This window comes from Lytechinus variegatus, chromosome 16, assembly GCF_018143015.1.
Source record: "Lytechinus variegatus isolate NC3 chromosome 16, Lvar_3.0, whole genome shotgun sequence".
Lineage (NCBI taxonomy): Eukaryota > Metazoa > Echinodermata > Echinoidea > Temnopleuroida > Toxopneustidae > Lytechinus > Lytechinus variegatus.
The window spans coordinates 27819919-27834458 of record NC_054755.1 but is presented as its reverse complement, the minus strand read 5'-3'; the positions used below and the strand labels follow the sequence as shown (position 1 = coordinate 27834458).

Below are 14540 nucleotides of genomic sequence, written 5' to 3'. Positions count from 1 at the left end.
TTTGTTCTTTATATTTCCAACATTTTGTACTAAAATTTGATAAACTTCGCTTCTACTTTTTTCAAATGACTTTTAACATTGATCGTGTGGACACACAACCTGTACGGACACACAACAACTGAGTGACCTGAAACTCAGGCAGGACGTTTAGCAATACTTGATAACCTTATGCCCAAATTTCATGAACTAGGTTTCTAAGTTTTCATTTAAAAAACACAACCTTTTGTTAAGATTTGGTGTTGATGCCGCAACGTCAGAAAAAACAGCGCCTATAATATAATTTTACTCTCCTATGCAGGTGAAACAAAACGGAAGGAAAGAAGGGAAAACACAAATTTTGTGCATTTTCATGTATTTATTTTCAATAGTCTCGGCAGTGCAGCCGTCCTTGCATGGTAACTATTATATAAAGATTATCCAGCAGCTTGCAAAGGAAAGTCAGTTTCAAAGTAATTTCTTCAGTGCAAGATGAGGCGAGGGGGTCTTCGGGCGCTTGCCCCTCTCCCCTCCTACAAAAATAAATTATGACCAAGAAAGTAGAAAAGAAAATGGTGAAATATATTTTTTCTGAATATTATGCTTTCATTGGATATTTATAAAGTTAAATATTTTTATTTTTTTTGCTCGCTCACAAAAAAAAGATCTGCCCAATTATTCATATCTAGCCCCTTCAAAACTTTGGCTCACTTCGCCACTGATTTGTTTCATCACACTTCTATGCAAATACTTACGCCTATAGATTAGAATACATTATATCCTACATAGAGTAAATCATGTATAGTACTATTGGTTCAAGTAGCATCATGTGACCGAATATATTTCAACTCTGACGTCATACCTCGATATATTTTTGGATACTAGTATATCGAGGTCTGACATCATTATTTCACAAAACTGGATCTAGCTAAACTCTCAGGCACACCGGCCAGCGCGCTCTCTCTCCCGGCAAGTCCAGCGATGTGTCGGCACAGGCACTGATCTGCGTTCTGCTGAGCACGATGGCTCAGAGAAAAGTAGGTAATTCAACTCAAGTAACCGGACTTTGCAAGCTCATCACATAGATTTTGGTTATAAATTATAAAAAGTTGGATAAAACAACAAATATATCAGGCGTTTCATTCGAAAGCATAGTGGGAATTATTAATCCTCGGTTGGACTGGCAAAACTACTATATTTCCCTCGGGGCTTCGCCCCTCAGGAAGTAATTGTCAGACCAACCTCGGATAAATAATTCAACTATACTTTCTCAAAGCCTGATATATTTGTTTACTATTTCTCATAATTCCATATGGCTTTGTGTAATTATTTTGTGTCCAGAATTACTTCATTAATATGAAATTTTATTCAGAATCACAAAAACTGCAAGCTCTCTTTTTCTCCTAATAATCAGAGACAAAATGAGCCCAAGATTTTGAGGGAGTCAGATGTGTCATATCAGGCAAAATTCAATAGAAGTTGTGAGCGAGCAAGCTTTTCATTAAAAAAAATCACATTTTGTAGCTTGACATAAAAATATTCAGAAAATGTTATATTTCATTTTTCTTTCCCTTTTTTTTTTGGGGGGGGGGGGGAGAGCATCCCAAGCCTCCCCCCATCTATGCACCTCTGTCTAGTGTCTATATTACTGTTATATTGTTATTTCAAGACTAATTTTCATAGAAACGATTGGTTCAGAAAAAATATTAAAACACATGCAGCCTTTCATGGAAAGTTCCCCCGGTTGTCCCGAAAAGGTGTGTTTTGTTTGACTTTCCTCCTCAACCCACCCTTTCGAGAAAAGCTCTCGCGGCATATCTCAACGTCCGTATGACATATTTGTCCTGCCCACCAGAGGTGAAGGCGAGACTAAGGGATCCAAATGTCGTCTGTCCGTCCGTCACAAACCTGTAATGACACATAACTCCACAACCGTAAGTCGCTTTTAAACCAAACATGGATGGTAGATGGACCTGGGTGACCTGCATGTTGAGCTGCAGTCAGAGGTCACATGGTAAGGTCAAAGGTCATTTTCAGGTCAACGTTAAAGTTTACATGCAACACTTTTATGACACCTAACTCCACAACCGTAAGTCGCTTTTCAACCAAACTTGGATGGTAGATGGACTTGGGGGACCTGCATGTTATGCTGCAGTCTGAGGTCATATGGTAAGGTCAAAGGTCATTTTCAGGTCAACGTTACAGTTCACATGCAAGACTCTTATGACACCTAACTCCGCAACCGTAAGTCACTTTTCAACCAAACTTGGATGTTGGATAGACTTGGGGGACGTGCATGTTATGCTGCAGTCAGAGGTCACATGGTAAGGTAAAATATCATTTACAGGTTAAAGTTTACATGCAAGACTCTTATGACACCTAACTCCGCAACCATAAGTCACTTTTCAATCAAACATGGATGGTCGATGGACTTGGGGGACCTGCATGTTATGCTACAGTCAGAGGTCACATGGTAAGGTCGAAGGTCATTTTCAGGTCAACGTTAAAGTTTACATGCAGGACACCTAACTTCGCAAATGTAAGTCGCTTTTCAACCTAACATGGACAGTAGATGGACTTGGGGGACCTGCACATGTTACGCTGAAGTGGGAGGTCACATGATAAGTTCAAAGGTCATTTTCAGGTCAACGTCAAAGTTTACATGCAAGACTCTCTTATGAAAACTAACTCCGCAACCGTAAGTCACTTTTCAACCAAACTTGGATGTTGGATAGACTTGGGGGACGTGCATGTTATGCTGCAGTCGGAGGTCACATGGAAAGGTCAAAGGTCATTTACAGGTTAAAGTTTACATGCAAGACTCTCTTATGACACCTAACTCCGCAACCGTAAGTCACTTTTCAACCAAACTGGAAGGTAGATGGACTTGGGGGACCTGCATGTTATGCTGCAGTCAGAGGTCACATGGAAAGGTCAAAGGTCATCTACAGGTTAAAGTTTACATGCAAGACTCTCTTATGACACCTAACTCCGCAACCGTAAGTCACTTTTCAACCAAACTTGCAGACTTATGCTGCAGTCGGATGTCACATGGTAAGGTCAAAGGTCATTTTCAGGTCAATATTAAAGTTTACGTGCAAGGCTGGTATGACAAGTGTTATTCCATCCCAGTAATTTCACAATGAAGTTTCGATATAATTCTTGCGTGCCCTCGCAAATCACAATATTTCTGGTTATTTTCATAAGTGGGCGAGACAAAAATTGCTTTTGCCTTGTTTTTTAGTCATGTTCAAAATGAATTAGTGATGATTTCATTTTTCTCGGCATTTTAATCCCCAAGTCTGCATGGTTTAATTATGTTTGATGCATGTTTTGCCTTTAGTAGACAGCTGGCAGCCCTCTGTCTCGAGGAGTATTTTTATATCTTTTTCTGTATTTGGTGAGTGAAGCCAACGAAATTCAGCTGAACAACCAACATAAAGGCATGGTCACACCGGCCGAGCGTTGTTGGAGCGGTAGAATTTTTCTCTCAAAATGGGGGAAAAAATCGAAAACAAAAAAAACTAAAATCGAACTTGAAAATGGTAAACGGTAGCGAGCAGTGATGATTTTTTTTTCTCTCCGCTCCAACAACAACGCTCGGCCGGATGCCTTTACACTTAAGGGGAATCCAGCCTTGGTCATAAAATATAGTGTTGGAAAGGAGAAAATTAGATAAAACAGAATGGTGAAAGTTTGAAAGAAATCGGACCAACAATAAGAAAGTTATGGCTGCTTTAAAATTGAAATCCCTATGATTATGTAGATTTCAAAGTGGCAACTGGGTAAGTAAATTATGACAAGAGGCAAGGACAACTTTCCCATAGGCCATGTACTTAATTATCAGGGATTTGTGTTTTTCTCCTAACTGCCCTTCCCCTGGGGCAGTAATCTAAATATAACCCTGGTAGTATATTGTTTTATGTCCTCATGTGAAAGAAAAAAAAAATTTGAAGTAAAACATTTGAAAAAATGACATATTAGCCATTTTATGTATTGGAGTACATGGAAGAGTAGTCCTTGCCTTACATCACTGTGACATCACATATGTGGCCAATTTGCAGTCTCGTGGATCTAGGGATTACCAATATTCACAACTTTAAAAAAAAACTTTCTTATTATTTGTCAGATAGTGTTCAAACTTTCACCTATCAACTTGACTGATTTTTCTTATTCCCCTAAGAACAAGTTTTTATTTGGGTTGGATTCCCCTTTAACAGAGATTGAAGCTTTTGTTCTAGTTTTGGCTCTGCTATTTTTTTGATTGGATGTATTTCCTGATTTATCACAATAATTGCAAGTTTTATCATGATTTAACTTTTTGAAAATTATGCTATTATGTGATTAAGGCTACATCTCTTGTACTTTCTACCGATAGTCTCAATATAACGTTATTAATGGATTATTTCTTGTAAAAAATCCTAAAGATAGGAACTAACTCTGTGGTTAGTAGATAAATATGACTCACTTGTCCAGGTGTTGATAAACGGGCCGCTGCTGAGTAGGCCTAGAGTTTTCTTAATTATATATAATTGATTTCATGACATGTGTTTACATTTGCTGCAGATTCCCATTCAGCCGTTGGACTGAACTGGTACTGTAACACAGTATGGATGGTCAATATGAAGCAAGCTTCATCGAATTCCTCCAAGAGCTCTGAACTCTGTTCTGATCATTTTGAAGATGCTTGCTTTGACAGGACTGGGCAAACGATTCGTCTAAGACAGGATGCTGTCCCAACCACATTTAATTTGCCGCCTCGTCATCAGAAGGTACAGTAGATCTATATCATACGTGTTTTAAAGAAATATAATCTCTGTATTATCTATCTACCTTTGGTTTGACAGAACAATGTTTTGAATATTCCATTCTCAGTAGCCAAAGAGAAATGAAAATTATCCTATTCGGGAGGGTCACCATGGACCTCGGCCTATACTGTGTACCAGGGGACTGTGTATTTTAAGTTAACGCTTACTAAATGATCAAACAAATTAAAAATTTGGTTTAGCCCTACATAATTAGCATGAGCTTCTTTGAAATTGCAAAGCTAAGGGTGTATTGCTGATTTTTCATAATTTATTAAAATTCATTTTTGATAAATTATTTTATGCATAAATAGAGAATTCTCTGCTGTACAGTTAAGTAAATCTCTAAATAAGTTCCCAAGTTCTACAGTGCGTATGAAAAAATGGGATAGATTTGAAAAGTCTATAAAATTTTTGTTTCAAATTATGATCTCAATATTTTGGTGTCAATACATGCTATGGAGTCTTATCCTTCAAATGCTATTAAAATAATTTGGTTTTGTTCGTGCTTACGCAAACACAAATTTTTGTTTTGTCTGGGGTAAAAAAGGAAGCTTGCGCCAAAATGGCATAATATGATGGTCGGACTTCTTGCTATCAGCAGAATTCCTCTTAACCTTTTCATTATCTTTGCCATAATTTTCGAATTATGCAGTCAAAATTCATTTCCAAATCTACTTATTTATTTGGATAGTTGTGGTGTTGTTCCTTTTTAATATGTTCTCTTTTAGTTTTGAATATTCCTTAGGCAAGAACATTTTTTAAACCAAATTATGGTAGAGCGTGTTTTTTTTCGAATCCTTTCATTGTGTTCTGCAAAGGTAATGATGCCTTTGAACAGTGGCATACTGAGGGGTGGGGGCTCGGGGTGCTCCCCCCTCCCAATACAAAATTATGACCAAGGAAAAAAGTGGAAAGAAAAATAACAGAAAACATAGAAAGTGAAATATGATATTATTCTGAATATTATGTCAAAATCACAAAATTGGATATTTTAGTAAAAACTGGAAATTTTTGCTTGCTCGCTTCACAACTTTTTAATGCATTTTACCTGATCTGCCATATCTTCCTCCTTCAAAATTGACTCAATACACCATTGCCATTGAAAGACATGAATATTTTCTTGTTTGTCCTGTCAAGCACATAATTAAACTTGGTGAAGGATTCAATGACCCCTTGAAAATAGGATTCATGTCTTTTATAGGTACCATTACATAAATTGTTTCACATAATTATTATCAAAGGTACCATAACATAATTTGTTTCACATAATAAAAAGGATTTGAATGATTACAAATTCTCCCAATTAAAAATGCAAATCTTCTCACTTGGGTTGACAAGAAAGTCTCTTCTTACTTATGAAGGAAAATTCAAAGGTAAAAGAAGTTCAAATTAAAACCAATGTAATTCAGGTAAATGAATAAATTTATTAGTGAAATTTGACAGCATTTTTCGAAAATTATGGCAAAGATAATGAATATATTATAAGTCTGCTGATTAGCCAAAAGTCTAAAAGTATAAAACGTCCCGTGTTCGCTCAAGCATGAATTTATTTTTTAAATGCCATTTCAAAGATAAGATCTTAGAGCATCTATTAATATCAAAATATAGATATAATATTTTGAGACAAAGCAAAGATTTTATAATTTCAACCAATAAGTGCAAGAATAATGATGCATTTGTCATTTATGATTTAAAATAGAATTTCCATTGGATTAGATTTGTAAGAAAAATAATGTTTTTGAGCAATTCTAGGTCCGACATGAACTCATACATTGTTGCATTACTGCGTATCCGGATGCCGCAAACTTGGTCCCTAAACTTCTGCGAGACTTGACCAACAAAAAAATATGAGGACATGTTTCTAACTGTGGAATTATTGCAAAACATGTGGAGGGGGGCTTATTAAAGTGATGGTCCAGGCTGAAAATATTTATACATGTAGCTTAATAAATAGAGTAGAAGTCACTGAGCAAAATGCCGAAAATTTCATCAAAATCAGATGACAAATAATCAAGTTATTGAATTTGATAGTTTATAACAGTAGTTTGTGAAAACGGTCGTCATGAATATTCATTAGGTGGGCTGATGATGTCACATCTCAAATTGTTCTTTTGAATTTTATTATATGAAATTATGTTTATTAAATTTTATCCTCCAAGAACTAGAAAAATTGGATTGACAACTGATTTAGTACATTAGATATTAATTGCTGAAACTTATTTCATCATAATGGAGACACATCATTTACACATGTATGAAATAATGAAAAAATTATGATTTTATGAACCAAACAGAAAGTGGGGATGTGACATCATCCCACCTAATGAATATTCATGATATGACTATTTTCTCAAAATATTGCTAAACTTTAAACTTCAATAACTTTATTATTTGTTATCCGATTTTGATGACATTTTCAGCATTTTGCTCAGTGGATTCTACTCTATGTATTAAGATATAAATATTTTCAGCCTGGACCATCCCTTTAAGACCCCCCCTTCCTCCTTTGGGGCCAGATAGGGTTAATAAATCATCATGAATATTTAAACATGTTTATTTTGCTGCAAGTCCATTGAAAAGGATTCATTTCTAAAACATATTATTCTAAATGTACTATTGAATATTAATTTGACAAATTTAAAGTCATTTTTTCATTCTTGCATCTCGGTTTATTCAATTTTTCTTCTTTTTTTAATGTTTTTTTTTTTATTCACTCTTCTCGTACAGAATGCACACAAACCAGGGAAACCCTCGAAAGAAAGTCATTTAGATTCAGCAAGCAACCTCCCAGATACTGCAAAGACACCTGTACCAAAGTCTTCAGCACCTTCCCTGGGACTACTACTCAATGCCAAAAATCTAAGAGGGGTAAAGTGGAAGATAACAGCAACATATATCTAAATGGGGTATTGTACAGTATGATTGATCAACCAATGATACCAGTTGTATTCTGACATTTAAATCCATGTCCCTCTGACCAATGTTGTCAAATAAAAACCTTGCTTTGAGCATAACATCCTCAAGGTGGTCTGAAATTCTATTAGAAGGTACATGTACTCTTCTGTGGAAGTTCATTTTATGCTTTGACTGCTAATCTATAAGTTTTATTATCAATATGCTAGTGTTCTGAAGTTGATGTGTTAATAATCAATTGTTTTAATGTTTTATTCTATTTAAAACATAATAGATGGAGACCAGCAGCATGGCAGCAGGAGCTAATGTTGGTCGTGATGAGGCATATACCACCATCAACAATGCTGCAATTGCAGTCACCACCACCAAGTCTGCTTCTGTCACTGCCATCACCATTGCCACCGCCATTACCAAGACCACTCCTGACACAAAGCCCCCAAGTCCTCAACTGACCAGATATTGCAGCTGGAGAAGGATATACCAGGAACTTCAAAGCCAGGGCTTGCCAGTCTCCTACAATAAGAAAAATGCCATGGGCCCATCTAATGAACTAGTAGTAGAATATTTGGCCACAGTTGTAGAAATGCAGAGACTAACATACTGCCACAGGTAAAAATCAATGTCAGATATGATGGATAGTCTTTGAAATATGGGTTGCAGAATGAATATCAGTAAAACCCATCATGATGTGCTATCTGATTTAACCCTAAAAAGGCGTGGGAGCCCAAAAATTTTCACGATAAATCCACAACGTGAAAGATTGTGCCGCGTCATTATAAAGCCTTTTTTAAAAAAAGTTTATGAGTGTTCAGACAAAATTTGTGACACCTGGGTACCCGGTTCTGCAATTATGCAACATTGTGCATTGTGTAAGTACACATGTCAGAATTGCACTAAAATGTGATTTCATGGACAAATCCAATGCAAAATCTGTTTCTAGCCAGAATTCATAATTGTATCGTACCGGTTAATGTTTATTTTTACTGATTAAAATTTTAATTTCATTGTGCTTATGATCAGAAAATTTTGTCAACAATATAAAAAAGTAAAAAAAAACAAAGAAATACTTAAGAAAGGAAAAAAATACATATGAAAGGTATGTGATATCAATTAATTTTTATGTGTCTGAACAAAAACTTCAAGGTCTGTGTTTATAGATTTCCAGCCAAATTCTAATTTCATGCATGATTTAGTAAAACATATAATTCTAAATAATTTTAGAATGATCAAATATACAATTTTTTCATCTGTGGCAGGCATTTTGCATTTCTTCACAATTGCGCAATTAACGGTCAATCTTGAGGGCCCCCACTCCCCTTCCGCCCATCTTTCCTGCCTCCAAAATACCCTGGCAGTCTTATTAGGGTTAGATTAAGTCTACATTAAGCAAACATAAAATTCTTACAATTGAATTCAGTGGCGTAATGAGCCAAATATTTTGAGAGGGCTAAATATGGCGAATGGAACAAAAGTTCTCCAAAGAGAGCGAAGGGAGTGTGCAAAATTTTAGAACTTTTTAATACAGAAATCAAAATTTGGAAAGATTTTGACGTAATAATATCCAGTAAATACTCTCTATTTCACCCTTTCTCGTTCGCTTTCTTTCTTTTTCTCCTTTTCTTTCTTGGTCGTTAAACATTGGGGGGGGGGGCAGTCAGACCGCAGGTCCCTATGCTAATGAGCAAAAAGTCCAGATACATCCAAATCATCTCGTGGCTGAATCCTTGCAAAATCTTGTGATTCATGAGATTTTCTTTCTCGAGTCTAAGAATTTACCTGTTTTAAAGAGAAATTCCAGTATTGGTAACGATCTCAAAATGACTTTTTACAGAATCTAATATAATGACCACCCAAGTGTCTGTATGAATAAAAAATATGTGCCAAAGGATTCTGGAAGAAATTGTGTAATTGCTGAGAAATAAGCAAAATAAGCTCATATTCCAGCAATAATAATACACTGTCCCACGTGTGCCTATCTGTGTTGGTGATCTTCAGTGTGAACATTTTTCAGCGTAGATTTCAAGATTTCACAAAGTTCAGTTTATGTAACTTTACCAAATCTAGATCCTCGATGATATACTGACAATTAAGCCAGACTTTCTCATGAAATCAGTGTTTACTGCAACTACTGGCATTTCTTTTTAACCTCAAGTTAAATTAAATATTATTGCACTATCAGATAGAGTAAAAGTTACTCTTTCATATTGGTCATTTATTTTGTATACAATATTTTGTTAAATAAGTAAATTTCTGGCCTGAAAGTGTGCCTCAAAACTTAATTTTCTTCTTCCATTTTCTTTTGCACATTGTGCAAACTTTTTATTTTGAGCCTCAATGATATCCATATCACCATAAAGCTGAACTTCTTTTCTTTCTCACAATGCCACTCTTGATATGCGGCACCTTTTAATCGGGTCAAGATCACACTTTTCCCACTAAGGTACAATACGAGATTTCTGTAATTTTGTACTTGCATGAAATCCAGAGTTCTGATTGGCTGGATAAGGTTCACAGAACAACAGGCACAGGGTATTTGAGGAGATTACCACATGGGAAGTGTGACCTTCCTACGAACCCTGGCACTGGAACCGTTGGAATTTGCCACTGGGTGGTCTATTTGACCAATCAGAATGCAGTATTCTTGTTTTCAAACTGCTTTATGTACTTGGCAAATGAAAAGTGTGATCTTGACCCGATTAAACCAATTCTTATTTTGAAACCTATATCGTTTCAAAGCATACATATTCAGCTTTATCATGATATAAAAATCATTTGGGCTCAAACACAAATAAAGTGTGAAAATAGCAACTTTTGTCTGGTGAAAATATTTATTTTATAGCATATTTTAGATCAAACTTTGAACCTATATTACAAAATCTTTGAATAAATCCAAACATATGACATGAAAGAATGATTCTTCTTTACAATGGTACCAAATTCATGAAATTCGATGCACAGTTAGAGCAGCAATGACCGAATGAAAAGGTGTTATGGTCCGCGTCAAGCTCATTAAATATACAAAACATCTCAAGTCATGAATATCATTTGGATGAAAGAAGCCACTCTCTTGGGACCTGCAGTCTGACTGGGGGGCATGGCCCCCATCTATACATCAGTGATGGATTTAATACTTTTTGCATGTACGATGACGATGCTCGCTCTCTCTCACACCCATCCTCACTATGTGTATATGTGTGTGCAAGATGAATTATGAGGAATAATTGCATGAAGTGACGTTTTTCAACCAGAGATTGATCCTTATATATTATTTACTATTGCATTTTTGTTCATCATATTGACCCATCTTGACCCCTTTACCCCCCCCCTGACAAAAACCTAATAGTCAAATGAAGTTTCCTTTTCTTTTCTTTTGATATACATGTAATGTATTCATGTGAGAAAAAAATTATAGTGCCAAACATTTTTTGAAAATTTTAATTTATTCCTTCAGGTGAGGTTTTGTCCACAGTTCCAGAAGGACACAAAATAGTATCAGAAAGTCATGCCAGAATCAACAACTGAAGGGTTTGAAGAGCCAGATAAAGAGCCGAGAAATGTGATTTTAAAGGTAAGTTAAACTTATTTATAATTCTGATTCATTTTGGCATAGAAAGTAAGTCATAATAACAATTTGAATTATTTTTGTCTTCTTGATTTGCTCTTTGTCAGGAATCCAAATTTTAGAATTAAACTCTTAGTTTGAGGTGTTGATGATTTTTTTTCAGCTGCAAAAGTAACAAACCAATATCAATCATTGGTCGATAATGTGACTTGCTTTCTCTTGCCAAATTGGTACATGTACATGTATATTCTGCATTTCTATAATGATTGACCCCACCACTAGCACATAAGATGCAACATGTCAAATAACTGTCAAACTCACTTCATCATGTATTTAATTATTAATATTTCATTAAAGGAGTAAAAGGACTCAGAAAGATTACCCGAAAAAGCTCACAGAATTTTTTTTACTGGTAGACCCTTTACATTCATTTGATGAATTGAGTTCATGCAAAATCAACTGAATGTTATGAGTACAAAATCCTGTTAATACACCTTACTGTGAGGCTATTCTGGTAGGTCATCCCGGGAGTGCCTGAGGATCTTGTCCATTTGGATAAATCTTGCAAAGTACCAAGAGGTGCCTCCACCCCCCCCCACTCTATTAGGGTTAACAATGAAATTGAAATTAGGAATAAGTTTAGTATCTTCGGGGGGGGGGGGGGGCACTCAGTATATAATGCATAGTGGGTATGTGCCGCGGAGGGGACCCCCATTTTCACACTCAAATTTCCGTTCCAAGGCATAGCATTTTTGCCTTGTTGATAAAAAGAACAAAGAAAGCCGCTCCAAGGCATAGCATTTTTTCTTATCGAGAAAAAAGAAGAGGGAAATCCGCTCCAAAGCTAGCATATTTTTCGTTACGCCGCTCCGATCGCATTGAACGAGTCGAATTTTGGTGAAAAGCGGCCGCAGAGCTCCCCGGCGGAGGCCGCGCTAGCTGCATCATGCACGCATGACCGTTCCGTGGGGATGCATACGCACTCACACGCTGGCGATCCGTTCCAAGGACCCCGTTTTCACAAACATTTGTCGTTTGAAGCCCGTTCCGAGGACCCTCCTTTTTACAATAAGCCCGCTCCAAGGCCCCCGTTTTTTGTCTCGCCCGCGGCACACCCCACCACATTTTTGGTCGAGTGCCCCCCCCCCCGGGAGTATCTTGCTCATATGCATTATAAATTAATTACTATTTCAGGTACTTCAATCACATGCACAGTAGGAGCAAAAACAGCAGCAAACACACAGGAGATGTAACACTACATTGACCAACAGCAACAACTACAGCAGCATCAACAATTTCTGCAGGAGATGCAAAAACCACACTGGCAACCTCAACAAATCAAAGGTGTCCAACAAGCACTCCGGGAACGTTAACAGCAACCACAGCTTCAGCTGGAGTTTCAACAAACACATCAGAAAAAAACCAACAGCAGCAAAAAAAACACTTATGAATAATGAAATGAATCTAATTGAAACTCAAAAGCCAATGACGCAACATCTTTGACAAACTGAGACAATTATTCATTCTTTTACAGGATAAAGAAATACTTTTTTAAAGTGTAAATTTGCAGGAACACAATGGATGTTCCTATGTATCTATTTAATGAAATAAATTTGACTTTAATAAATTCAGTAAATTCAATTCAATAAATTTAGTGATTCAATAAATATCTACTTTTATTTGTCAATGAGTGAAAATACCTGTATTTTCTATTTAGAATGACAAAAAGCAATTTATCAATTCAATATCATCAAAAACTTTAGCAATATGGTTGTTAGGCCCTCCAAATTGTTGATATTTTGATGAAAAAGCCGTTTCTGCTGCAATATTTGACGCAACTCAAATAGATCAAATATTGTCGCAGAAATTGTCATTTGCCCCTGAAAGTATCTGCGGCAAATATTTGACGCAGCTCAAATAGCTGCATCAAATATTGCCGCAGAAATTGTCATTTGCCGCTGTTTTGAGATTTGCCGCAGAAAATGGGAGTTGCCGCTGCGGCAAATGTTTTATGAAACGGGCCCCAGGTCAATCAAAATATTTTCGAATTCGTGCTGGTGAGCAACACGTTCACTCCCAGCGATAGGGACTTGTTTAAAAATGGCATAGGAAATATGCATTTTCTAAGTATGGTAAACTCATAGTAGAATTTAGGTGTTGCAAGAATTAAATTGTGAATGAACTGTATTGGTAGGTAAGACATGCGTAGAGGATTATTTGTCTTTATCCATTTCTATTTTCCACATTTTTCTTTTGTTTGACTTTATTTTCTAGGGGGAAGCCCCACTCCCCCATTCCTGTGGATGCCAATTGGTTGGGGGCTTGGAATAGTGCAAGTTAAAAGGGTGAACCTGAACTTTATAGATATCAAGAGAGAAAGAATTGGAAAGTTAAAATGAATAAAAAGAAAGATGGAGAGAGTGAGAAAGATGGTGGACTTTCAAGGGGCATTAAAAAATCTCATATTAAAACATCATTTTTGTTTTTGTAATTATTCTATTTACCAGGGTCAGTCAAAATATTAGCATCCACAGGAGGGTGGGATCCTTCCCGCCTTAAAACTGAAATCTAAAGAAAAGTGTAGAAATGGATAAAAGACAAAGATCCTCTGCGCATGATTTACCAGCAAATGCAGCTCATTCAGAATTTAACTCTTAGAGCACCTAAATTGTACTATAGGCCTACAATATGTGTTTACCATGCTTAGGAAACACATATTTCCTAAGCTATTTTAAAACGAGTCCTACTGCTCGGAAGTGAACAAGTTGCTTCCTTACTCATATTCAAGAACGTTTTGACTAACCTCCTTTTTTAATTGGTTGCTTTGCTCCCTCACCCAACAATTTGTTGTCCTCTACATTTCTTCTGCTTGGTCACTTCGCTCCCTCTTACATATTCCTCAAATCTCTTGGCCCCTGCATTTTCCTTCTGTCATTTTGCTCTCTCGCATATATCCCCCACAAAATTCTGCTCTGTCGCATTCGCTCCCTCGCACATATCCCAAAATTGTTTTGCCCCACCCTGCATTTTTTTTCTGCTGACAGCCATGTCCTGCCCAACCTCTCTCTCCAATACCTTGAAATGATGGGGGGGGGGGGTAACTTTAGATATGAGAGTGACCGAACAATTGTAAATCAGTGAAATATTTGACTTTTCTTTTGATTAGTTAATATTTTCTGTGAGAGTGATTATTGCAAAGGATTATACCCCTTTCTGTACACAAAACATACCAGTATTTTATTTTGAGAAATAACAACAAAAAAGACACATTCTTCCTGACT

At 36.5% G+C, this 14540-nt stretch overlaps 1 protein-coding gene across 3 annotated transcripts; it reads left to right on the top strand.

Moving 5' to 3' along the window:
* The first annotated feature begins 758 nt into the window (after positions 1–758).
* On the top strand, positions 759–14492 carry LOC121429446 (THAP domain-containing protein 5-like). 3 transcript variants are annotated; one of them, XM_041626449.1, is made up of 6 exons: positions 759–1017; positions 4543–4748; positions 7512–7652; positions 7972–8306; positions 11149–11265; positions 12454–14492. In XM_041626449.1, the coding sequence occupies exons 1-5, from the start codon at positions 999–1001 to the stop codon at positions 11150–11152; spliced, it is 705 nt and encodes a 234-aa protein (XP_041482383.1). In that variant the 5' UTR covers positions 759–998; the 3' UTR covers positions 11153–11265; positions 12454–14492. The 3 variants fall into 3 exon arrangements, with proteins under 3 accessions (XP_041482383.1, XP_041482385.1, XP_041482384.1); XM_041626450.1 differs by having other exon boundaries at positions 762–1013; XM_041626451.1 differs by lacking the exon at positions 7512–7652.
* The last annotated feature ends 48 nt before the right edge of the window (positions 14493–14540 follow it).

Coding starts and splice junctions, on each gene's coding strand:
- LOC121429446 (XM_041626449.1), top strand. Junction 4,749..7,511: donor TGCCGCCTCGTCATCAGAAG/GTACAGTAGATC, acceptor CTTCTCGTACAG/AATGCACACAAACCAGGGAA. Junction 7,653..7,971: donor ATGCCAAAAATCTAAGAGGG/GTAAAGTGGAAG, acceptor AAAACATAATAG/ATGGAGACCAGCAGCATGGC.